This window comes from Colius striatus, chromosome 3, assembly GCF_028858725.1.
Source record: "Colius striatus isolate bColStr4 chromosome 3, bColStr4.1.hap1, whole genome shotgun sequence".
In the NCBI taxonomy this organism is placed as follows: Eukaryota; Metazoa; Chordata; class Aves; order Coliiformes; family Coliidae; genus Colius; species Colius striatus.
The window spans coordinates 51,254,019-51,281,971 of NC_084761.1; the positions used below are offsets into that span (position 1 = coordinate 51,254,019).

The 27,953-nt window shown below is 38.4% G+C and overlaps 1 protein-coding gene across 5 annotated transcripts in view; it reads right to left on the reverse strand.

Annotated features, from left to right (window-relative positions):
- Positions 1-27,953, reverse strand: part of TNKS (tankyrase) — a 154,423-nt gene that overhangs the window by 43,978 nt on the left and 82,492 nt on the right. For all 5 annotated transcript variants that reach the window (XM_061994273.1, XM_061994276.1, XM_061994274.1 and 2 more), the window contains 2 exons: positions 19,305-19,341; positions 18,357-18,432 (listed from right to left, as the gene is read on the reverse strand). In XM_061994273.1, coding sequence (XP_061850257.1) covers positions 18,357-18,432; positions 19,305-19,341 — 113 coding nt within the window. The remainder of the gene's footprint in view (positions 1-18,356; positions 18,433-19,304; positions 19,342-27,953) is intronic.

The window sequence follows — 27,953 nt, forward strand, 5'->3', positions numbered from 1 at the left end:
ACTTACATATGTTTTGAAAAGGAGGAAGCAGAAAGGCCCATGCTCAATGATTTTTGAAGGATTTATTTCCCTTTGAGTAACCCGCTATAGTGGAAGGTGTCCCTGCCCATGGAAAGGGAACTGGAAGTAAGTGATTTTTAAGGTCTCTTCCAATCCAAATAATTCTGATTCTATGCTCCTTTCTTGTGAGAAAAACACATCCATTCATGTTACAGATTTAAGTTAAAAATACTAATCTTGTATTACAAGCTTGTATGCCAATTACAGAAACTAAGTACCTAAAAGATAATGTCATGCTACACAAACTGTTTATTATATGAGATTATTAGCCCTCCAAAAAATTAAAATAAATATTAAATCAAATGAATGATGATAGTAGAGCACTACAAAAGGAGAAACTATCACAAACAGCAGTACTGTATGTTGCACCTGCAAGGTATATCAAACAAATCACTTAATATTAAGAAAAGATATTTAATTGAGCTACCAATTAACCCCTCCTCCCATGTCTTGCAATACCTGGCAAGAGGCTTACAGACAGGAATCCCTATAGACCACTTACCTTCAAAGACTGATTTGCCATTATCAAGTGAATCACACTGTCTTACTTGCTAGTGTAATTAAAAAGAGTACAAACTCTGCTTTTATTAAAGTAGACCCTCATGTGAGATGTTCACATTAGTTTAAAGTTTTATGGCAGTTGTAATTGAGTCAAAGCAGGTACTGTGCATTTCAAGGAAGATCACTGCACACAAGATTGCAATCACTGTCAAGTTACATACCTAACAATTTATACTAAAGCAGATATTTTTGCCTGTAGTCTTTTTGAAAATGTGTTGCCTGGGAATAGGGGAAATGGCCTTTTTTAAAAATTTATTTAAAACAAAACGTACATGTAGCACTTTTATACTATTTTCATTGAGCCTCAGGTATTTTCATACTGCTTCATTACCAACAGTTGATTTGATGATCCCTGTTCAATGTCAGACACCTTGGACTTGCTGTCCCCTGTTTACCTGCATCAAACAAAAGGGACTGTGAGGGACAGCCAGAGCTGCAGGCTGCTGAGCTGCTTCTACTGAAATCAGAAAATTCATTTCAACAAATTGTCCACAGGAAATATGAGTGTGCTGGCTGCAAGCATCCATTTCCCTTCCTATCTTGCTGAAGAATCTTCAGCAGCTCTTAGATAGTATCACTGCCACCACCTCAGAAGAAAGCTGCATTTTCAGATTCAAAATATGAATTTGCCCATTATCTGCATGACCAATAACAGCCGCAGGACTTTTCTGAGACCTCATATATTGCCCAGTCTTGCTTTCTGCTACCAAAATCTCTATATAATGCTGTCTGATAACAATCTTAATCAATGTTTCATTCTCAAGTTGTCATCATGAAGGTTATTAAAATTAACAAACAACAATGTTCTTATCACATATATGATGCCTCATCATATACTTAATTTAAATTTACAACACACAGTGATTTAGAATTATCATCATTTAATTTCATCTTCTGCAGGAAAAACATTCTTACAATAAAGAGGAAACAGTGACTTTGAGAGGCAGCTGTAGCCTTGACATATTATGGTTACTCTCATGTTCAGAAGGTCCCCAACATAGATATGCACCAGTAAGGGTGCCTCTTATACAGAGAGACAAACAAATATGACTTGGCAAAAAATACCTAAGGACACTCATATGTTTATTTCTAACTCTTCTAAAAAGACCCCGATGACAAGGGATGTCAAAAAAAAAGGGGGAACGAGGGATTTTAAAATATTTCTTGTAGACTTTGATATGTGACTTGTCTATAGGTTTGGTAGATTTGGAAATTGCAGGGATCTTTGTTCCACTGTTTTGCACAAAACTCTTTTGAAAGATGTCCTGACTCCCGGACTATTTGAATCTGGCACACTAAAAAAAAACCTCTGAGCAGTCAAACAACTATTTTCATTGCGTTAGAATTTATGATAGAATCTTTATTTCCAATCACAATTGTGTGTGTCTGTTTGATATGTTTCTCTTACAGACTTCTCTGAAATGAACTGCATCAATCATGAGTGTACGTTGGGAAGACGTTCCGGATGCAAGTGGAATACCTCCTGTCACTACTGTATCATTCTGATTAATGGGGTTAGAAAACAAGTTGCAACAACGTCACAATCTGGAAGAGACATTCTTGAACCTTCCACTGGGGAAACGATTAGGTTTTTCCTTTGCAGCTCAGATACCAACTTGCATTCCAATTTTAAGCAGTGTGTCCATCTTACACCTTTATTTTTAGACTCAGTTGCAAGCTTCCTTAGAAAAACCTCTGCATTTGCTCTTGCACACTACGAATCAGAGAAATAATGGTCTCTAACCCCAGCTAGAGAATGATGTTCTTAGTAAGTAGGAAAGGGGTGTGCTTCTGTTCATCAGTCACATGGCTTGTCACTTTGTCACCCAAATTGTGCAACTTCTTTGATCATTCTACAGCAGTAATGATTTATTATTTTCATGGTCAACAATTACGTTCTAGGGACAAACTTATAGAAGCTGCTCCAGGAAAACAAGTTAGGTCAGACTGCTGACTGTAAATGGATTAGCTAAAAGAAGTTTAAACTCTAGAGATAAATAAGCACAGGGATGAAGAGCTTAAACTATTTTCCTTATGTAAAAAACCCCCAGATTAAAAAAAACTCCAACCATAAAAAACTCAAATCCAAAAACCAAACCACAAAAATCAATTCCTAAGGAAAAGGATTACAAAATGGAGAAGCAAGACATTTCTCACTCCATCGTGTTACCAATGGTAATTTAACTGCATCATTTGCAGAATAAAGCCAGTAGTACTTAATTGGACTGCTGAACAGGACAGACTTAGTACAGTAAAATTCACAAAAAAATGGCACGTTACATATTTCACATAGGGCTTCCTAACAGCTAACGACAGGGAAAATGAACTAACAGCTCATCAATTCAGAATCTGCAAGTCACACAGTATATTTAGAGCTCTGGTATGTCAGATGATCTCTTGAGGGCAAAAAAAAAATCTGCTGTTTTGAGCTGTAAACAGGTAAAGACAAAACCAGCTTGATTTCACATACACAGCAGTGCTAGGGCACAGCATTATTGGGCAGGAATAAGGACTAATAAAGGGGTAAGAGAGAAAAGCTTGCATTCCTTTTCATTCTGTCACTTGACAAAAGCACAAAGTAGTAGTGTGCATCAAAAAATAAATTTTTCCTCGGCAACCTTTCAGAAATTTATTGAGGTATTCAGGTACCACCTGGGCTATGGTATGAAGCCCTCAGCAGGTCAGATATTAGGAACAGCATACTTCCTAGAAGTATTTAGAAATGTCTACCAGCTACAAAGCATTGCATTGTGGATCACAGATTGAAGGAACATTCCTCTCTGTATTCAGCTGTGCTGGAATCAAAACTGGAATGTTATTTTCAAACTATTTTGACAGATGATCAGGAGGAAAAGATAAGAACGTTTAATAAAAGTGAAACTGAAAGAATTAATACAATGGCTGGAGAAACACAAGGAAGAATTTCTTCACTGTTGAGGGTGACAGAGGACTGGAACAGGCTGCCCAGATGGGTTGTGGAGTCTCCTCAGCAGACATTCAAAACCCACCTGGATGAGTTCCTGTGTGATCTACTCTAGGTGATCCTGCTCTGGCAGGGGTTTGGACTAGATGATCTTTCGGAGTCCCTTCCAGTCCTTGAGATTCTGTGATTCTTTGAGAGTTAAAAAGCACAAGAGCAGCAGAATAAAAACACTGTAAATACATAGCCAGAATAAGCCCTCATCTGGAAAAGATGTGCTTGGGTGACAGACCATGACCCTTCTACCTCAAATCTCTGGTGAGTACTCAAATCTATACCTTCTCAGAGGGCTGTAATGTCCACACTACTCACTACTAAATGTTTCTCTAACAGATCTGATCTTGGAGAGGCAATACATATTTCTGACCGTTCCTCTGAGCCTCAAGATTGCATGACATGGCTTGGCATCAGTTCTACACATTAACGTGATGACCTTGTTGCATTGCAAGTTGGGCAAAGTGTTGACAGATAAGGGGCAGCACATTTATTAAAAAGGAGCTTTTTCAAATCATATACGCGCCTGGGCTAGGGAACGATAGAAAAGATGACAAGAATCATCTTACACAGGTGTAGACAAAAGAAATAACCAGCATCTCTCTCTCTTAGAGGTTCAAAGAAGGATGAATAGGAAATGAGTGCTTTCACTTTTCTGCTCAGGAACTCCTCCTGCTAGCACAGAAAGTGCCACCACAAAGAAGGCTGGTAAAGTGAAGGCACATAAGATATGCCCAAACGCAGAGGGCAAAGGGCAAAGTTACCTTTCCTGACAGGAGATAAAACATGCAAGCACTGCAGGACCACACAACAATAGAAAGTTTCATCTGCAGAGGAATGCTTAAAATGGATGTTTGAAGATGACTGTGTAAAAGCCTTATTAACTATCATAAGAAAAACCCAGTCTCGCTGACCAGCACGTCTCTCCCGACCATGACATCTGACTTCCAAACTTTGGAGATTATTCTCTTTGACACCAGGAAGGTAAATCCTTAATCCATGTAGATAGCTCTGAACTCTAGTCTCTTAACAGTAGCTATATGAAAAATAAAATAATTCAAATTGATTACTTCAGAGAAAAAGAAACAAAGTCAAACCTGAAAGAGTATTGCTACCTGGCAGAAAAAGGGCTAAAAAAAAAGCCAGAAGACAGAGGCAGCAATCACCTATGGAATAAACATTCAAAGCAAAGATCAATCAACACACAAGGAAAAGCACATAAGGCAAAGCGACAAAAAGGATCTCAGCTCCCCAAATAATTATTTGGAAGCTTAGTTCCCCAATAGTGCCATGCTAAGTTGCTGCCATTACTTTCAGAGACTGACGTAGAAACAAAGATGGAAATGGTAAAGATGGAATGGTGAAGTGTCTCACTGTGAGACACACTTGAGTTTTTAAATGAGAAGACCACTTTGACCTCTGATCTTAAGATTTCACAAATAGAAGGTCCCATAAATGGGGTACTAGCAATTCTTGACCTCTTCCTTAACAATAATTGAAATGCAACACTTCCCCCACTGCCCCCCAGGGTGGGAGGGTATTGAATCTACCATGCATTTGGTAAAACAGTTCCTTGTAGGATGTGTCAGAAAAGCTGAGCCACATCCCCCACAAACCCACGGTATTCTCAGGAAACTGTTTCTTACAAGAATCGGTTCTATTCCTACAATGTAAATGAAGAACGTTTGGCTGGAGATGAAACTGCAATATGAAAAAGAAAATTCTGGAGCTTCTGCCATGAAGTGGCATTTGCAGTTTTCCTGGATACAGAAGCACAGAACAGATCACTGGCAGCAGTGACATGAGGCGACTGATTTTGAGATGGACTATCAGAGAAGTGGAGGAGTATACACTGTTGGAAGCTGAGGGAGCAGTAGGTTACTGAGCTATGGAAAGATGAAATGACAGTAAAGACCCACTCTCTTCTAAGGGAATGCTGCTAATGTTATTTAATACTGAAAAGAGGTGTGTACTGCCTTGAAAGACATGGCAGAACGCTACATAGGAACCATTGTGTTCAGGATGGCCATTTCTGTTGCCTCTTTTCATCACCTGGAATCTGTTACAAATGCAACTCAAAAACGGACAAATCTGAGGTGAGGCACTGAGGCGAGGCACCGAGGCATGGCTGGCTCTTGCTGAGGAAAGGTAGCAAGAAGAAACTGCTCCTGAAATGTTATTTAAGTCGAGGGTTTTCAAACCTCTAGTACTTCAAGGAGCAGCTGGCAACATCTGCCAGCTAAAAATCAAACTCAACTGGGCTGGAGGACTGAGCACACATGCATTGAGGATTTTCTCATGTCAACAGTTGGAACCGTTATTTGTTAAATCACACTCTGGAACCTGTGATTCAAGTTTAATGTATGGGGAAAACAAATGCTACTGCTGCTGCTGCTGGTCTGAGCAATAGGGCAAGGACAGCCAAGTTTATGCACAGTTTTTGAAAGCATCTTAGTCCCAGCCAGTACAGTCTGCAGCCCAAGTCTCAACCTGTCAATCTTGTCAAATTGCAAGATGCAAATGCTAATCACTACAGAACAGTAGGATGAGACAACTTTCTCCCAGCACAAATACATATATTTTTTGTGTGTCCCGTCAGCCAGTGTCAGAAGCTATAGAATGTTGTTCTTCAATTATTTGCTTAGGCTGCTGTTCCATCTTTTTAACGAAATATTTTGGTGTTGCTCTGGCAGCACAAATAAGTGTTAACAAGAGGTTCCTCTTCAAACAGTCATGCCAAATGACTGGGGAAGGCCTGCATGTAACATTAAAACAACCTGAAGAGAATGCACATTGGAACATCAGAGAACCAAACTTTGCTAGTTTTTGCTGTTTCGGTCTCTTTCCATTTGCTTTCCTTTTTTTTTCCTTTTTCTTACTACAGTCAACTAACAATCTTGTATTCACTTTCCTTTCTATAGCTCTTCTAGTTATCTTCTCCCATTCCATCTTCATATATTTACTTTGTTCCTTCTTCTTCTGACTACAAACTTTTCAGGCTTCAGGTTGTAAGATTTTCACATTATTAAGGAAAGAAAATCTTCTCAGAAAACATCAAGTTGACTGTTCCACTAACATGACATTCAAATCAGCACTTCACTCATTTTATTACGTGTGGGGTCAGAATGAACTCTGTTAACAAGAAAGCTTGCAAATTGATTGCATTTCAGCTCCAGTGCTCAGTGTAAAGTATTTACATTTTGGAATTAAATCACAAAATATCAAATAATTCACAAAAATAAATATAGCAAATGCGCTTTTTTTGCATTACAATGACAATCTGCAAATTTCAGAATTTAATGCCTTTATAATCTGTTCAAGCAGACCTCATTGTTCCCTTGAAGAAGAGCCTTGAAAAATACAGGAAGTAAAGCAAGGAGTCTATCTTGTACTTCCTCTTAGTATGTTTAAAAATTAAAATGTTATCATTATTAGAGTATTAATATTCTAAAGAATTTCATCTGTAATTTCATCTGTTCATCTGTCTCTTTTATTTGTCTAAGTGTATTAAATTACTTACAAAAGGCTAATCAAATAACCTTAATTTTCTTGTTCATCAATGACACATCCATCATCAACTACAATACCTTATTTTGGCATTTTCTTCCCCTTTTATTACTAATTTCCTGTCTTTTCAGTCAACTTACAGAACAGTTTTAGAAATGTTTATGTAAATACACCTCTCTTTGCACACAAGTTATTTGCTGTTCTTTCCGTTTAAAATTAAACCGATCACTCTAAATTATCCACACAACCTATGAAGTCAATGATAGGATCATATAAGCAAGTGATAACTGATGTGCTAGGAGAAATCTGAGGTAGCAAATGCAGAAAACGGAAGGGCTTTAGGTGACTGAACAGGTGAAGTGTTTGGACGCTACCAGGAATTGTTTCACAGAGAAGCTGGCTAGGGAGGCCAGTGGAGTAAATGTAACTACTAAGCTGGTACCAAGTAACAAGCAACACTAGATGCAAAACCTTGCAGTAGAAGTTGCTCTTTAACATGGACTGTAACACATTTAGATTCAACTTACCTACAGGGGAAATATTTGCTAAAATAATCATAGAATCATAGAATGGTAGGGTTGGAAGGGAATCCAGCATGACACCACACAAACCTGCAGAAACTGGAGCCATTAAAAAAAAAAGTGAAATTTTTAACAAGAAGCTATCAGTAGTAGCTAAGAGAACAGACTTACAGACAGCATAAAGACTATTAACTGAATAATATCATTCTAATGCATACTTTTTATTAGGAAGGCACTGATAAAGTGAGTGAAAGCAATACGACTAACAGCAAACTGAAAGATGACAAGAATTAGAAAGGCATCATTCAAGAAGCTGAATTTACAAGCTGAAGAAAATCACAAGGATCATAAACTGCAGCAGATTAAAAGGTAAAAATACAATTAGATGAGCGAAACCAGGTTAATCAGTGAGTTATGAAAGAAACTCAAACCAGACATAAACCCTTCTTCCAGACCATTAGGTGCACAAAATCTACCAGATAGTCCTGTGTGGCAAGGCAATGACAGGGTGGGAAATGAAGCTCTTACAGGTGAGAAGTTACTATGAAGGAACTAAAGGAATTATTTACATGGTATACATCTTAGATGAAACAAGCGATTATTGTACTAAGATCCTGGCAAGTGAGCATGATTGTATTTAGAAGCACGGTGAAGCTTGGCAAAGGATCTGCCTGAAACTAAATTAAGCATAAAAGAGGTAATAATACCCATAATCAAAATGGACATCAATGAATTGGCATGACAGGACTGCATTCACCCAAGAGAGCACTGGAGAATGAAACAGGTGAACTACTAGTGATATTTGACCTTCACTTAAGATTATTGTGGTACATGAAGACACGAAAGTTGCAAACTAATCATTAAAACATATAATGGAGAACTACAAGCCATAATCTTGATGTCTGTAGGAGGAAAAATACAGTACAATAACAGCTAGAATTAGTGGACACATGGATAAACATGATTTTTTGGGGGAAGAATCACATAGCATTAAGTGAAGTTCCACCTTTAAAACTTGGGAGTTTTCTGAAGCACTCAATAAACACATGCTCAAGGTTAATCCAACTGATACAGTCTAAATGAGTATTCAGTAGGTTTTTAACTGAATCCTCCTCACCAATGGTTTTTGAAGGAAGACGTTAAGTCCTGAGGCAGTAGCATGATAGCATGCAGAAATGGGAAAACAAGATACAACTAAATGATAGGTCTAACAACAGAGAGAGGCCACAGAGTACTTTAATACCATATTCAAAAGTAAAAAGCACCAAGAAAGCAGAATGGTTTACTTCTCAGTACCTCTCACACTTAGATGCAGGCATTTTGAGGGCCTCCAAGGATAAAAATGGCACCTACAATATTCACTATAGTCAATCATACACAGAAATCAAATGCATATAGTAAATGGATTGAGTTGCCACATTTTAACTCAAAACATAACCTCAGCAAGCTCTGTGAAAGGACTCAACTCTTGAGATCACAATAGAAGAAACATCATCAGTACTCAACTTCTGGATGCTTTGTGAGAGGCTAGAGCCAAATTCAGACTACAGCATTTAGTTAATGTGCATAAAATATTAAGTGGCAGTTCTGCCCAAATCTGCCAGTTTGATTTGTTTTCTCTTGACAGGAGATGGATAACAATGTAATGCAAGAAGCTATATCCTATGTGAAGTTAATCATCAAAAGGAAACAGTTCAGGTATAAAAAAAGCCCCTACATCTTAAAAACATTTGACGATTTCCTGAACAGTAAAGACCTAACAAATAAGATTTGCTGATGTTTAGAGAACAATATCGACAGAACGACTGCAGAGTAAACCACTTCTTCCTAGTTCTTCAAGTGGACCATTTCTATTTGTGGACATGACAGACTACAAATAATTTCTGGAAACAATAAAAACAGGTGAAGGGATACTCAGTGAAACTTTTTTGGGGAAAATACTTCAGACCTTGTAACAGAAACTTAAAGTAGGTAGATCAGTGTTACTTTTTAAAGGTACGTATCTTTGGCTCTAAAGGATCTTAAGCGACACCATGGACAGTAAATAAGCCTAGTGATCTACATTGGAAGCATGAGAGATTCTTGTGTAATTCGCTTTGATCATGCTTGTCTGATGAAATAAGATGAGATCAGAGTGTAGGAAAGAGCATAACTAGTAACTATTTCTGACATACATGAATCCTGGGAACTGAAGTTCCAAAAAGGTGTAATCATGGCATCATGAAACTTCTGGCTAATCTTTGCAGGATCACAAATGAAGAGCCCAAAACCTGCCATTTCCCACCCACAACAGTGGTTTTATAGTACGCCATCAAAACCACAATGACATTTTATGCTAGTAAGCAGCAAGTGAGCAGATTCAGCAAGGGCTTGTCCACCAAGCTATTCTAGAATAATAGTTTTGGATTTACTCCATGTGAGCTGCCTTTTTCCCTGAAACAAAGTGACATTTTCTGGTTAAACAATTATTTTTTAAAAAATTATTTTATTAGACAAATCAAGGAGAAAGCACTTGCTCTGAAGCAAGAATAAAGAGTCAACCAAACCTGTTTTCAGTGTATTTTGGCCTCTCCTCCACACAAGTTATTATTTTTTATAAATCTTAAGACTTGAGACTTTTGATACATCTACAAACAACAAAACAAGAAAGGTATACCAGCAGAAAAAGTGCATAAATTTTTGTGGGAGACAAAATGTAGATCGTGACATTAAATAATATATTATACATGACTAAAAAAATGCCCAAAATGTATATGTCAAAAAAAGCTTGCCAAACTATACATATAGAGGATACACAAAAATTCAGACATATCCAACTGTAAGACAAAATACTTTGCATCAGGTATCTTATCACAAATGGCTTGCTCAAATATGCAGCTTTTCTCTGTAGGAAAGTGTGTATTTTCAAAACATTTAAACAACGTTTTTTAATTATAGATGAAATAATTTCTTTCAAAAGATGTTCTATACCTATCTAAATATAATCTATTTGCCATAAATTTACATAACAGACCTATAGATTTATGTAGTATTAGTTTTCATTTTTATTACTGTAGCACAAGAAAAATGCACACAATTGTAAAGGTCTATAGTGTCACTAGCACACGATTTGTTCACAAGACTTGCAATATATGACATTCTTAAACCTCCAGCTCCTAGAGTCAAGATGATTACAACAAAATCTAAAGCTCTGCTCAAGTCTGTGGGTTTAATAACTGTAAAAAACTTGTGAAAATATAGATTGATTGTTCCATACAGACTCAGAAATTGGAAGCTGTACTAGTTTTCTTTTTAACAACAGTATTTTTCATGAAAATGTTTGAGAACAACCAGGATGCTGGAACAGAATCCACTTACCAACAGCAAATTGGAGACTGCCTGCCAAGAAGAGCCATAACTCACCTGAACTTTTTAGAATTCAATTTCTATTTCTCAGTCCTTTGTTTAAAGGTTGATCTCTCAATAGAGAGAAAGAAACAGAGGACATGAGAAGGAATCTGCAACCTCATCCAACAACTTACTTAGTATCAGAGATCTCTCTGATACACAGCAGAGCCTGAGAGGCCCTCCATCCTCTTCACAAAACACACACACTGAAGATCTTAGGCAAGATCTTCAGGCCAAGGATGCTGGTACTCAGCACTGCATTGCAGATCTTCTCAGAGTTGGATTTCTTACATCTGTACCCTGCATCCATGAACCCGGACGATACCACACACAACAAAATTGAATGTCTGTATGGCAGGAAGGAATGGGCTGAAGAAACAGTCTCAATCACATCCAAGAGGTACATACATTTCCTATGACAAGTTTAATGCAAAGGCCTGCTACTGGTATTCTGGAATGAGAATGTCTACATCTGGTTTGGAAAGGCATAACAACAAAGGCATTGGAGAGGCATAATACCACATATTAAGGACGAGTATAGGGGGCTGTTAGGGACTGAAAGCTGGGAATAAACAAAGAAAGGTGCACTGGAAGAAGGAAGACTACAATGAAATAAAGGACTATGTGCATACTAGATGTGGCTTTTTTTAAGAAATAAATAAATTTTTCTTCCATGGGTTCACAGTCCCATCCACAGTGCTGGATAGTCCTGCACCAGGAAAGAATGGAGGGTTATTTGCAGGCTCCCTGGTTCACTTGTAGAAATTTCCACATTTTTAGTTTCTAGGGAACATGGCAGGAAGGGAAAATGCAGGAAGGAAAACAACATAGCTGAGGAGGAATTGCATCCTGTGCTTCCTTCTGCAGTAATTCCTGCTTCATGCTGAACAAATACCTGAGACTACATAATGCCATGGTATTCTCTGTTTTTCATACGGTTCATACCGTATGAAAATATGGTAAAGATGTAAATACAAAATACAGCTCTATTTTCCAGATACGAAGCATGCCTTTTATTTTACAGAAAAATAATTGTTCTGTGCTCCTAAGAGCTAAAATTTTCAGATATTTGCACTGCTTTGAATGAGATGAAATGTTAGAAAAGAAGCAAAACAATTTGGTTTTTGAGTAACTTCTGACCAGAGGAGTTGGGTTCCCTTGCACAAAGAAAAGGTTTATTTAACTGACACCCGAGTATTTTAGTGCTAGCACGATTGAGCATGCATCATGTAGTACAGGAGAAAGATGTTATATACCAACAAAAATTAAACTTCAAAACAAAAAATCCAACTTCCCATTGCCAATAGCTACCATGTCAGCTGGATGTAGTTTGTTTTGGAAAGCTGTCAAAAAGCGATGTGGGAAGTCTGCCTTGTAGAGAAGAACTCTCATGTAAATTGCTAAAACCAATGCGTCCTTCTTAGCTCAAATACATCTATATTTTTAAAATGGAGGCAACATACATTTCTTCCTGAAACACCTTTCAAGAGTCCACAACAGTTTTCAAAAGGAAATAAGCAGACCAAGAGATGGCTTCAATTCAACCTGCAACCATGAAATGTTGTATTTTAAGCCTGTCTCTTTCCATTAGCTACTAGATTAGATAAATTATGACTGTGTAACAAGTCAGAAATCCAGTTCCTCTGACAAAATTATGCAGCTTTAACTTCCAGTAGCAGATAGAATCTGTTATTCATCCACAATTGAATCTTGGAAAAGACACTCCTAGGCAAAAAAAAAAAATTGAGAGAAAATAATGGGAGCTCTAAAGCACATCTCCAGAGCCTATATACATTTACATAGATGAAAAGGTGGCTTGGCTTTTTCATAGTATGAAAGTTCAGTATCATCTGTTAACTTTGATACTATAGCATGTCTACTAGAAGTCATTACTTCTTCCACAGAATATATGAAGACAAACAGCTTTGCAGTCAGAGGCTGGACTCAGTGAAATTCCAGACCCATTAGGAATACATAGGTGCCAGGATTTTTGTCTACATTTCTGTTTTAACAGAGCAAATATTTTGTGAAACAATCTAAACAGAAGTGATGTAAAATACAAATCTTATGTTATACACAATACTTTATCCTAACAGTTCTGTGATTTTCCAGTTAAAAAAAACCCCTCAAAGCAAGACTAATTGGAATGAAAAAAATACTATTATATTACAAGCTCAGGTGTTGCTTTTTTAAAAAGCAAAGAAATAAGACAGTTGACCCAGGTCTTGTGAAATTTTACCCTTGCATAACACACATTTGCATACACTGTACCATATAGCTCTGCACTGTATAGCTCAGTATTTGTGTGCTTGTAGATCAGTACACTATTACTCGTGTCCTCATATATATTTAACAGGCACATAAGCCAATACTAAAAAAAAAAACAATCGACCACTACCTACCTCAATGAAACAGTTGTTTCTCTGAGACATTATTGTTGATCTGCTCTGCTCATCAAAACAAACTCCCATAAACTACCTAGATCCTTGATACACAGGAATGCTTTAGCTAATGTTTAAAATTGTTCTTTCTTTTGCATACATTCCTTCAATTTTCACTTCTCTGTTGCAAGAGTAGCAACAGAGAATGAATTCTGTTGTCATGCAACAGCTGAAGAGCTTCAGCAATATGAATATTTCTATAATGCTCATAACATATTTCTCTAAACTGTGGCTTGGAGGGGAAAAGGCAAGTTCAGTTTTCATTTCTATTCAGTCTTTGACCTCTATGCTAAATGAAAGGATAGAGAAATGCTTATCACCACCAGCTGTAACTGTTTTAGCAGCACAGATTCCTGTCCAGTAGGAATGAGACTATCAGCACTTTTCAAAAAGGCTGCAAGCAGTACATAGAATGCAGTAAATCTTTGTTATTTCCAACCTGAGGTGGTTTCAAACCAGCAAGCTACCATCAGTTTTCCATCCTTTTTATCTGTTTTATGAAGTGCAACCTTACAGCAGTTGTAGAGTCTGGGAAATCCAGGAAGTCCAGATGTTAGTGTACATGGGATACAGAAGAGGTCCCTAGGATGAAAGGTAAATTGCATACAGAAATGAAACGAGCAATACTGTGATTAACAATAGCCAGGAGACTCACATGGTTAAATAGGGAACTGTTGGGCAAACTCAAATGGAAGAAGAGAGTCTATAGGACATGGAAGGAAGAGATGGCCACTTGAGTTGAATATAAGACTCTCATCAGAGGATGTAGGGAGGTAACTAAGAAAGCTAAAGTGTCACTAGAATTATACCTTGCAAGGGATGTCAAGGACAACAAGAAGGGCTTCTTCAAATACATTGCAGATAAAACTAGAGGCAATGTAGGCCCACTGTTTAATGAGGCAGGTGCCCTGGTGACAGAGGATATATAGAGAAGGCAGAGTTACTGAACGCCTTCTTTGTCTCTATACTGCTAGAGACTGTTCTCAAGAGCCCCAGACTCCAGAGGAAATCAGGTTAAAGGAGGAGTTTTGTTTGGTTGATGAGGACGGGGTTAAGGATCAGTTGCCCAATCTGCATGTACATAAATCTATGGGCCCTGATGCGATGCACCTGTGGGTGCTGAGGGAGCTGGTGGGAGTCATTGCTAAACCACTCTCCATCATCTTCAGTAAGTCATGGGGAACAGGAGAGGTGCCTGAGGACTGGAGGAAGGTAAATGTCATTCCAGTCTTCAAAAAGGGCAAGAAGGAGGAGCTGGGTAACTACATATCAGTCAGCCTCACTTCCATCCCTGGAAAAGTGATGGAACAACTTATCCTGGGTGCTGTCTCCAGGCATTTAAAGGACAAGAAGGTAACTGGGAGCAGTCAACACGGTTTTACCACAGGAAAATCATGTTTGACCAAACTGATAGCTTTTTTTGAAGATGTAACCAGGTGGATAGATGGTGTTAGTGCAGTGGATGTGGTTTATCTTGATTTCAGTAAAGCATTTGACACCATCTCCCACTGCACCCTGGCAGCAAAACTGAGAAGGTGTGGGCTGGATGATCAGGTAGTGAGGTGGACTGTTAGCTGGTTGAAGGGAAGAAGGCAGGGAGTTGTAATCAATGGGACAGGGTCTAGTTGGAGGCCTGTATCTAGTGGAGTCCCTCAGGGGTCAGTGATGGGACTGGTACTGTTCAATCTATTCATTAATGATCTTGATAAGGGAGCAGAGAGCACTGGCAGCAAGTTTGCTGATGATACTAAACTGGGGGGAGTGGCTGACACACCAGAATGCTGTGCTGCCATTCAACAAGACCTGGACAGGCTGAAGAGTTGGGCAGGGAGTAATCAAATGAAATTCAACAAGGGCATATGTAGAGTCTTGCATCTGAGAAAGAAGAACCCCATGTACCAACACATGTTGAGGAATGAGCTCTTGCAGGGGAAAGGGACCTGGAGGTCTTGGTGGACAGCAGGATGAGCCATGAGCCAGCAACGTGCCCTCATGGCCAAGAAGGCCACTGGCATCCTGGGGTGTATGAGGAGGGCTGTGGGCAGTAGGCTGGGAGTTCTCCTCCTCCTCTACTCTGCCTTTGTGAGACCACATCTGGAATATTGTGTCCAGGCTCCTCAGTTCAAGAGGGACAGGGAGCTACTGGAGAGAGTTCAGCACAAGGCCACAAAGATGATAAAGGGAGTGGAGCATCTCCCTTATAATGAAAGGCTGAGGGAGCTGGGGCTCTTTAGCTTGGAGGAGACTGAGGGGTGATCTCATTAATGTTTACAAATATGTAAAGAGTGGGTGTCAGAAGGACGGAGACAGGCTCTTCTCAGTGATGGCCAATGATAGGACAAGGGGCAATGGGTACAAGCTGAAACACAAGAGGTTCAAAAAAAAAGACATGGAAGAATTTCTTCACTGTGAGGGTGATGAAGCACTGGAATGGGCTGCCCAGATGGGTTGTTGTCTCCTTCTCTGGGGACATTCAAAACCTACCTGGATGAGTTCCTGTGTGACCTACTCTGGGTCGTCCTGCTCTGGCAGGGAGATGGGACTAGATGATCTTTTGAGGTCCCTTCCAGCCCTTGAGGTTCTGTGATTATTCTGCTATTCAGTTCTGGAGCAATGGGTGTTAGATGACAATTTCTGGAAAGTCACATCCCACAGCATGAAAATACTTGCTATACAGAAAAAAATAATCACCAGTTCAGTAGTGGGACTAAATTTCCTCACCTACAAAGCTAAATGTTTCCCTTTCAAAGGAGCACTGGACATCTCAGAAACATATGAAGCAGATGAATGCATAAACTGTAGAAAGGTGTAAAGAAGAGTTTGCAGATGTGCCTATACTGCAGGGTATGTGTGATGCTCAGGCCACCCTGCAGAGCCTGCACCAGGCCCTGACAGCTGAGGTAAGCTTGAGCCTTGAAAGCTCAACAGACCTGCAAAAAAAAAAAACAACTACAAAAAGCACCAAGGAACACAAAAAACAACTTCCAAAATGGACACATTACCAGCTAGCAGAAATCAGCATAGGTCAATTGGATGTAGCTACACCATAGGAGATTTTCATTTACAAGAATATTGTGCTGTAGGCTGAAAAGTTCACTTAATTTGCAGCACAGCTTAGAATGATTAAAAACCCAGGTGATCTTGAGCTAGTATAGGACCTGAAAGCTTTGACTTACAAATGAAATACTCCACAATCATATAGTATACTTGCTACAGAGAACTACTTCACCTTGAACAGTCTGTACACATACAGTAGGGAAAAAATATGTCTAGTAGATATCATTCAAAAAAACCTAATTACTATAAATGGTAAACCATCTTAAAAAGTTTTATTAACCAATGCATTTACCAAAAAACAAACACACAAATTATTAGAGTGTCTGCATTGATTAGCTTTAACTGCAATATGCTTTCTGAGCTTTAGGCGTAGATTTTAAAACAAATTCAGCACAACAGCACATAAATATTTTCTGCTAGCTTAATAAAAAAGTTAAAAGCTTTTACAATTTAAAAAAATAATCTTTGTTTTAGATTGATAAATATTCCAGATAATATATCTACAAGGACTTGTTCCTCCTCATATTGACAGAAATCACAACTCTGCCTTTGGCATTAATACTGATAGGGACTAAATTACTCAGTAATGCACTGCTGTACACCACCATGCTTAATTATAACACCACAGTGCACTATTAATATCTAAATACAATCTCATTTGAATGATATACTCTTTTTAAAAAAATTAAGAACTCTAGGCAGTATGTTTAATCTTGAAGTATTTCATTGATTCCAACACAGTTGAAATAAATTAAGTCCTTGTTCATTTGCCTGTCCTCAGAGTACAAAATTAATTGTTTTAAAAACCTGAAAGATTCGTAAGCTTTCTCTCAATGATAAATGTGAACAAATAAAAACAAATGGCTGGGTTTTCTTTCACATAGTAGGTACCACAGGCAATACAATTGAGAAAATATGTTAAAATGTGTATTAAATATAGGAATGTTTCCTCAGTGGAGCTACACTTTTTTATAATCAGCACAACATGTCTCAATGAAAAGACAGCATAAACTGGCCTATCTTCACTGATTAAGCGAAACTGGGCTGTTCTACAAGAGGCAGATCATCCATTTACCAAAAATAAAGAAAACTGTAAAGGAAAACACTGCCGTGCTTTTCTCTCTGAGAGTGAGATGTACTATTACATGTGAGAGAGACTACATGTACTACATATAAGAGGTGCAGATTAAGAACATTCTGGTACACAGTAAAAAAAAACAACAAAACAAAACCAACCCACACAAAACTCCCCAACATTTGTAAATCCATCAGTCTAGACAGACCATGATTTTGATGTCTAAAACATCTAAAAATCATAGGAACTACTTCTCACTCCGTATGTTCTTCCCTCCTCCAGTTTCAGCCTAATCCTTAATTTAACTCATTTAAACATTCCTGCCAGGGAAAGTTAAAACAATAACATCAAATTTGAGAAAACACAGAAGGTTTTAAGCACATCAGTAAAGTGTCAGTCTAAGTGGCAGGGCATTAGGAGCTAAGCCCTATACCAACCACCTCACCCAAACAATGTTCAAATGCAAACAACAACTTTCCTCCCATAGTTATTTTATTCGTCTGCAATAGCACATTTTGTTTTCTTATAAAAGGTCTTAAGGTTTCACTTTACATATACATCAGGGTCTGACATTTAAAAGAAAAGACACGCACAAAATCCACAGCTGCCGACTTGGTGTGTCACAACTGCCAGCATCAAGCACAACAGTATTTAATTTTACAGTGAAAAGATATAATGGGTTTCCCTTTGTACTCTCTCTTGGTTTATGCTTCCCAGTATGGTTACATTGGCCTTTCTTGAATAACAGAAATATAAAACACGTACTAACTTACCTTACGCCCATCACTTGCATGACAGTTCACATTTAAAGGAGTCAATAAAGCCATCAGTTTTTCTTCATTACCACTCCTGTAAATGGAGAGGAGAGGATTATGGAAAGAGAGGAAAAAAGACAGAGCTCTTTGCAAACCATTTTTTAAGGAGCTGGATATCAAAGTATAGTGTATTGAATTTTTTTCTCTCCCAGGGAGAATGTCAGATGGCTAAAGGATCTTCTGAACATTTCAAAATCAAGGATAAAATCAGCAAAGAATATTAAATTTGCAGTTAAGTGTATTACAAAACATCATGCAAAAATACCCCTGAATTGCTCTCCTTAATCTCATCCTGTATTTCCTTTATCTAATTTTACAGATCTTCTGAAAGCCATTTGCTGAATTAAGTGTTCAGAATTAAATACATTTCCGTAGCATATGGCCCACAAGATTTGCAACAACTACATACCAAGATCTATAAATTTTTAGAAGGTTTAACAGTCTATATAAAATGGTCTTGTGCTGTCAGAAGGAAGGATGAAAGCATCTTTGGAATATATGACTGAACTTTACACCTTTTGTACAGGCTTCCTTACGCTCTGTTCTGATAAAGCTTATTTCAAAATATATCCTACGGTAGCAGTAAAAATCAAAAGAAAAGAAAAATTCCAATGTTTAAATTGCCCCTAAAAAAGAACAGTCACAGAACGTTAAAGAGGATTTAAGCAGCTTAAAGCAAAAACTCAAAATTAACCTTATAACCACTGTAGTGGGGGGATTTCAATTACATAAACAGGCTTTTCCATTTGTACCAGACTGTAAAGTCCAAAGAGATTTATGCTAACGAAGTGGTTTGTTTGCATCATTTCATGGAAAGGCAATGACAAAACATTACTGTTTTAAAAATCCCTTTTCCTCTTCAGCTTCCGCCCCAAAAATATGCTTTATATTCTAAGCAGCACTCACCTAGCAGCTTCCAGGAGTTCGTCCTTCTTGTATTCACCTAAATGATTGCAAAATATCATGCTGTTAGCATTTGGCAGAAGACGGATTAAGAAATGCAGTAGGAAGCAAATGCAGAATTAAAACAGAGAAGAGGAGAAAAAAAGCCCACACCCCGCTGGGTGATGGAGCTGTGACGTTAGCCAGCTTGTGGAGGCAGCATCACCAGTACCTTGGAGACGGGCAGCAAATTGACGCATCTTCTTGTCCAATCCTCAGATGGAAAGGCTTTCTTCGGACAACCAATGACTGTGAAATCTTGTGTCCAGAAACACAGTCCCGCTGATAACAGCATGTCAGCTGAAGACAATGTCCCCACCCCCTGCCCTATTCAGTATGTCACATTATACTTGGGAAGCATAATAAATTCTGAGACAAAAGAGAAGCAGTGCGGCTTTTTAAAAGGTACAAATTACCCATCTGCAAAGCTCTCACCTGCCTATTGGAACAGTAAGATTAGACTCCACCAAGTTATTCAGAATAGTAGTGATTATTTTAAAAATTCCCGATATTCTATCATCAGCCACTTTCCAAGAAAATACACCGTTGAAATAAAAAGCACAGACAAAAAGAGCATGAACTCTCTAAGAGATTTTGTTACAAGACTCTGAGATTAGAGATAACCACAAGTAATGTTAAAGGAACATTTAGACTTGAATTTTTTCTGAGTTACAATAGACAACTGAGGGAGGTTGCTACATCGCAGGATTAAAAACTAATGCAAATGTCTGGACTGGAAAAAGGGACTGGAACAAGATGACCTGTGAAAGTAAGACTGTATTCTACTAAACTGAACCATGGCAACATTCTGAATTGAAATTCACTTGAATTTATATTGCACAAATTAGAGAAATAGCTTTTTAGCAGATTTTTATAAAGTCACAGAGCAGAGAGTATGATAAGAGCCAAAAGACACAGAACTTGAAAACATATCACTTGCCAGAGAATTAAAACCTCTAATGACAAAGCTATAAGGAAAAACAGGAAGATGAAGATGTCCTACAAGAAAAAAAAACCCAAACCCACAACAAAACCAAACCTCTTTGTGCTGCCTCCTATGCATATTACTATCATTATAGGTGAGGAAAGCTGTTGGGCCATGAGAAATGCCAGATATAAATGCAGGCAAACTGTAAAGTTCTCCTGGAAACAATACCCCTCAACAAAGAGCTTCTCTAGGCTGCAGGTGGAGAGTTTAGAGCACTCATCCATCCCCATCACCCCTACTCTAGTTATCAGCAGAAGGGCATAAGAACCACAACAAAGCCAGTACTCTCCATCCAGGGCCTTAAGGAGGATTCCTTAGTTGAGTTCAGCATCCTGCCTTCACCAAAGGTAAGAAGGAAGAGGGTGACTACACACAGCCACAAAACCTTCCACTCCATCTCCCTGGATGTAGCTCAGTTCTCAGACAAAGGCACTATCAGCATCTCATTGTACTGGTGAATTTTCCTTCCACAAGTATGTTCAATTGCTTTCTGAAACACACTCAACTTTGGGAACTGACAACAAGCTGCAGCAAGAAGTTCCACTATGCAACTGCTTCTCGCATGACAGTTCTCTCATCTGAGTGGTTCTGTGTTGCAGAGCTCCAGTATTGGAGCAGATGAGCTCAACATAAAGGTGAAGAACTGAAATTGGCCTTTCAAATATGGGTCATGATGGTTAATTTATTTTTTGAAAGAATTCATACATCTGCCTTAATGAAATCTTGATCATTAAACAAGCAAGATGACACAAAAATATGATTGCCTTTGTCTTGATGCCACTCTCCAACTTCATCAGAGGCGACAGTTTTCCTGTCTACTGCAGGCAATTGCCTTTTCAAGCTATTGTACATGTTCCTCTTTTTTATTTTAATGAAGATAAAATACTGGGCGCAGCTGTGTTTCAAATCAATGGTGAGTGAAAAGCTCTGACCAGCATGTGAGAAGGAAAAAAAAAAAAAGACAATTTATTACTACTGCATTACTTGTGTAACAATCTCAAACAGCTGGATCTCCTGCAGGAGAGTTATTGGCCTGCATTATATCAACACTTTAGGGACCTAATCAGATTAAAAGACCTGTTTGCACATTCCGGTTTGGCAGTACTTCTAGCAGTCCAAATCAGGCTTTTGAATACTATTAGGTTAGACAAGTGTAAGAACATTTTTCCTTCTTGTTAAGTTAGTACTTTAAAACTCAGAAGCCTTTTCCTCAAGAACCTTGATAAGCAAGAGCATTACTGACCAACAGAATTGGAAAGCTGTAGCTCTTGATTTAGAAGTGTCCCACTGCGTGTCTAAGTATATCAGTTTCTTTTACTAAATGACACTTTAAAAAAAGTGTATTTTCAGATATCACTGAAATTCCTACAAGCAAATCTTGAAATTCACAATAGTTCTCCCACAATGTGACATGGATTAGGAAAATATTAGCTTGTAATTAGCTAAGTTCATTACTCTCAAAGAGCTACCATACTTTGCAAAGCAACACCTAAAATTGTACAGGCATTTACAGCACACCATCAGGTTTGCGAAAAAAGGCTGAGCATGCTCCACAGGGCTCTGGTCTCCTGGCTAGCAAGGGGATGAAGGAGAACCCTTTGGCCACTCAAGCAAACAGCTGGTGCATTGCCACTGAGCCAAGTGAGGGCAGGCTGAGGGCATTTGGGAGAGGTGGGTGGCACTGCCCGCAGGACCAGCTGCTGCTGACACAGGCTGTGTTCCCACCAGAGGGCTCTGCCAACACAGCTAAAGCTGCTTTGCTATTCAGTGCAGCACAGGCCATCCTGCAGCACTTGGCCACAGCTACCTAATAAAATATTCATTTGCAAAGCATTTGAAAACAAACCGTGCATGCTTCCGGCAGAGATTAATTTCAAGTTCTCAGCTCAAGTTCAGGAATCCAGACCATCAACCTCACAATAATACTTCTGGTTCAAAGAATGTCAAACTGTTTGACTTGAGCCAAGCTAATAACATCTTTTAAAGAGCTCCTTTGGGCAGGTTAAGATTTACAGTTTTGCAAAAGGGCATCTGCAGAACAAAGCACAGGTAACAGCCTGAATTACTCTTCCAAATCCCTTAACAGTTTCCAGCTTTGAGAGAAAAACATTCTTCCAATCACAATGTCAATTTTGGATATCATAAAGCTTGTCTGCCAGAGGTGTTAAAGTTAATTCTGTTAGACCTTACCCCATAAGACCAAAATTGAAATAAAAGGCTGCAAGTAATTTTCACTTATTTGCTATCCAGACCTTTCACTATACCTCAGTTCAACTTGGCTTTTCTGTGTCTCCTGGCCAGCCCAAATAACAGATGGCCACACCACCAGATACATCCTGCCACACTTGGTAGGTGAGAAGAGCTGCCTAGCTTCTTCATACAAGAGAGTCTAGTGCAACAGTCAGCCTGGCAATTTCTGAAGGCAAGGATAGAAAGCCTGTGAAATGAGCAAAGAACATTATATCAAAGTGACGTCCCTATTCCTATCTTGTTGAACAAAAGCTGGTAGGTGAGCAGAAATCACTTGGTGTCTGGTGCTCACTGCACCTGATCAAGCTCATTGTTTACAGCTCACTCAGAATCCTTTAAACCATTAATTTCTCTACCTGCTTTCAGCTCCAGATCACACCACTGCTGCTCCATTTACGCTGGAACTAGGAGGTCACCCCTGGAAACCACAGGTAATCAATGTTTCAAAACACAGCTACCGCCAGGCAGCTAACTAGATCCATCTCTGTCTTCTCCCAGGAGAAAATAATTTATCTCCAAGACCTCTGATCAGCTGCTGTAAACTACAGTGGCAACAGTTCCACATACTATGCAGCCCCTGCTATACCCAACCCTGGCTGCATTTTGCAGCAGCTGATTAGCAGCAAATGCTTACTATCAGACATCAGTACCCGCTTGCACGCAGCAGTTAAGCACATCACTGGCTGGAAGCTTGATTGAGATCTCAGTGGAAGATAGACCTTGCCTTGCACCGAGACAACATGCTGATCAGCAGTTACTTTGAATCCAACCACAGCAGATGAAAGTAACTGAAAGAAGAGCAGAGTATTGAGCTGGAGACATGCACAGACATATGCAGGAACATTGTATTTGGGAGAATGAAAGGCAGCCATACACTAATAGTGACAGGCTGAGGTCTTTATGAGCTCCTAATATATTCCTTTAATTTGCACTTTCCAGCTTGATGATAAAAGCTGCAGCCAGAAAAGCACAGCCAGCCTGTTGCAGCTAGTCTCCATGAGCACTCCTCTGCCATCAACCTGTTTTTTCTGCTTCCTATCTTCAGTGTGACATCTTCCTATTTTTGTGGTTATTAGTTCCACGGGATTATGTGGTGTTACACTGGATCACACTGAAAAATCTAAGTGCAGCATAAATCAATTCTGTTACTAAACATAAGGAATAATCATTCAATCCACTTCTAGCTTTAATTCACTATCTATAACTAACTAGCTGAGCCTGTGAAACATGACCATCATATATACATATATGTTTGAGGGAAAAAAAAAAATCTGAAATTCTGGAAAAAAATAACACAATGAATCAATCTCACAGCACACTTTATGGACAAATAACCCTATTTCACTCTGTCTCAAAGGTAATGAAATTCTATCTGAATGCTGCACGCTGAAAAACCTACCTGAATGTATGGCATAAATCAACAGTGCTTTTTTTTTGAAGCACCTGTACTAAGAAACAAGGTGAATTTCTTTCCTTCCCTACATGCCAGCTAATACAGAAACCAACCAGAGACAAAATGTCAACTCGGAAAAAGCACTTTTTGTATTACCATGTTATCGATATGTCAGTTTACCACAGTGAGGATAACTCCCTAAAAATTAATGTCACAAACATAAGCCAAGCCATTATTATCCAACATAACAGCTGAAAATAATGGGGGAAAACATGAATTAAAATACTCTTTAATTTTTCAGTTTGGTTGAAAATATCAACAAGTTGCACATCATATAGAATCACAGTTACAATTTAAATCTCCAGACTACTGATGAACAGTGAAAAATTTTACACTACCCAATGATACTCTGCTTCTTAGATATGTGACAAAAGGATGTGGACCTGATGAATGTGCAACCATGGCCATAACCTGGAGAGAGAAGACTCATGAATATCATAGAGTCACTGAATGGTTGAGGTTCAATGGACCTTTGGAGGTCCTCTCATCCAATCTTTCTATTCAAGCAGTGCCACCTAGATCAGCCTGTCCTGGATTATGCCCAGGCAGCTTTTGAACCTCTCCAAGGATGGAGATTCCATAGTCTCACTGGGCAACTTGTGCCAGTACTTGGTCCCACTGACTTGGACTCATTAACTTTCCAGGTAGTCATCTCTTCAGGACCTCCTGTTTCTTGGTTGGTAGCTGCAGGTCTAGTAGCACTGGACATAAGGGATGAAATCTTACTCAATTTGAAAACATTTGACTTCAACCATGTGCAGACAGCATGTTTTTGTCTGTCTTATCCTGAAAACCTGAACTATCACTTTTGCCCATACATGTCCCCACACTGAGATTGACAAGATATTTGAATAGCTCACCAGATTCCCAATAAGTATTCACAATTATCCAGTAACACAATGGACATAGGCTTTGAAGCATAGGAGCAGAGAGCGGATATCAGAATCTCTCCTTTTCCTGCCTTTAAGTGTTTCTAGTGCATTTCCAGCTGGGTACTCTGGTAGTCCAGGACTGCTAGGAAAATAATATCACAGTGCTAATATAGCTGGAGATCTGCAAAATTTGTTTTTCCATCAGATTTTTCACTTCATCCAGCTCAGCCCATGGCCACTCCACGTCCCTGAAAACCAAGAGCCTGGGCAGGATGGTGCAGAAAGGAGGGAGGGTAAATGGAGACTGCATTTAAGATGGCATTGGTACAAAGAATTCTATGGACCATAACCCAAACAGAGTTTATAAAAAAAATAAATACATACCATAGAAATAAATTGAAATATACCTTTCTCTGACCCTGCAGGTCTTCACGGATCTACAAATGAGCAATACGGAAACATCTACATATGCCATCTTTTTTAACCCACTGCAATCTTTTAGTGTAATATTTGAATATTTAAACACATATTCAAGTTATAGTCAGAGCAGGAGACTTTTAGTGCTCATGATGGGGTACTAGGGGCTTGGGGGGGGCAGGGAGCACGTTTGGGTATTCATTTTCTTTATTTGTTTGGTTTTTTAGAATATTTTCTTCTAGAAAATTCAAGTTTTATTTTCAATATGGTTGGTTTTGAACAGTCCAATCATGCCATTAAAATACTCAACAATTCCTTCTTTCCTAATTAATTAAAACTAGAAGTAAGTTAGAACAAGGTATTTTTACCACCCAAAAAGCACAAGGTTGTGGGAATAACCATCTGACACGGAAAAAAAAAATCAACAATAAAAGAAGAGGTATACTGAAACAATATCCTTTGGGAAAAGCATTAATAACTAAGAAATATAAGAAACATGTGAGAAGAAAGTGGAACAAAAATAATAATTTCAGATTTTATCCTTACATTCCCTTACTTGTTCATGGTTAATTTCTTTATGCCTTTTGCATTTTTGCACTCAGCTGTTTCTCACAAGTAAATGGGAGAATTTTATAAGCTGTCTAATGAGTCAACCAGGAACACAGCAAGAAACTAATTTTAAGCTCATAGCACAGATGAAAACCACGAAAGTAACTCTAGCATATGCAAGAGCAATGGAAAAGGCATCTCAGGAGATAATGTCTTCAAGGACAAGTTGCAGACGAGAGAATGCTACCAGGGAGGAAAGGTATGGCACCTTGACTCTGCCTCTTCTGTTGAAGATGAGTCAGGAGATTTTCATGTAGATTCAAATTAGCCATTTGTAACAGAAATTTAAAAACTGAGAATGGCTCAGCTAATGGTGAAGTGTCTTTAGGGAAATGTTTTAAGAGGAGTAGGAATTATAAATAAACATCATTTGATTTTGGACATAACCATCAAACCACTGTGCTAGCAGTATACTATCTGTAATAACTTTGTCAAGTGGATGGAGCTCAAACCCAGAGCATTCCTGATTTAGTCTTCTAGAAATAGAAAACTGAATCTCTTCTAAGGCCTGTCAGGAAGCAGCAGGTCAGGAAATCTATAACTTTGTATAGTACAAAATGGCAAAACCTCTGCTAGGGTCTTAAGTGATGGATGAGGTTCTTGTCTATTAAACCATCAATTCAAAGCAAATATATTACAAAAGTATATATAAGATACAACAGTTAGTAAATGTTGTCTTCATATCTAAGTATAAATTGCATGTACATTATGGGCTTTGTCCACTAACTAGGATTAGGGTGTATATCAAAATTGGTCTTCAGTGCATGTGCGATTATAAAACTGTTAAGTTTAAATTTGGCACATAACATACTACTGTTTCTCTGAGGAGCTCTTTTTGGTAATGGTATCAGATTTCCTTCATCATACAGTGGCAGGAAGAGAAAAAATTGCCTTTGTCAGAGGATTTCAAATTTCTTAAGTCTTAAATCATGAGATACAAGGATGATGCTAAATCAATCACGGGAGTCAGAGGAATCTTCCTGAATGCACAGGGAAAGGATACAATACATCACACTTCAAGACAATAATAAAAACACAAAACAAAAAAAATCCACAAAACCAAACAATCCAAAAGCAACAAAAAAAACACCTAAAACCAACCATCATGTGGTAATCCATATAATCACTTTACCTTCAACAACGCTAGCATACTCTACAATATCATTTCTTCTGAAATAGAAAATTTGAGAAATCTTCTAAAACTCATTCTCTTCAATGTATCTGTACAAGTAGTTTCAATTTATTCATATTAGTACATGTTACTCATATAAACACCATGCATGCATCCATCTTTTATTTGCAGTATACAAAATGTTATTTTCAATATATCTGTGCTATTTCAGAGTGCTGTACTTGTTTTGAAGACACACAATCACTCTCATCTGTCATATCTTCAGAGTGAGATTGGAAGAGGAAAAAGAATTGCAGAATTTCAACAGACTGGGAAGAAAATCCAAACATTCTGCAATTCAAAACAAACCAGTGAGGGAAAAACTGAAGGAGTCGAGGCAGAGCTCTTCACCAAAGTTTAATATTAATGAGATCTCTTGTGAAATACAAATGGCAAAGGAAATGTGATTATTTTTTTCCAGAGCTCTTGAGTCTTCACTATCACTCACACACCTCTTCATGCCCAATGCAAAGGCAACATTCTCTTCCTCTTTATAGCTATCAGCAAAACCAAACCTCCACTGTAATTACCAGTACTCTGGCCATGCTCTGTATTAATAGCTAATAAAGTGTGCTATTTCATTTTTCTGGCAACTAACTTCTCATTCCTGTAACATGTCTGCATATGTATTTTCTCTCAAGGATTTCTAGGAAGACAAAGCACTAAGACGTTCTCTTTGCCACAGACTTGAGTAGAGTAGGGGTGAATAGATAGCCAAGTACTTTATCCAGAAATGAGAAGGAAAAACAAGTTGCTTCCATATTAGTGCAACCTTTTCAAAAGTCAGCTCCCTCCTCTGTCCTTTGAAATAATCTCCTCAAACAAGAAAATTATTTGATCCTCCATAATATTC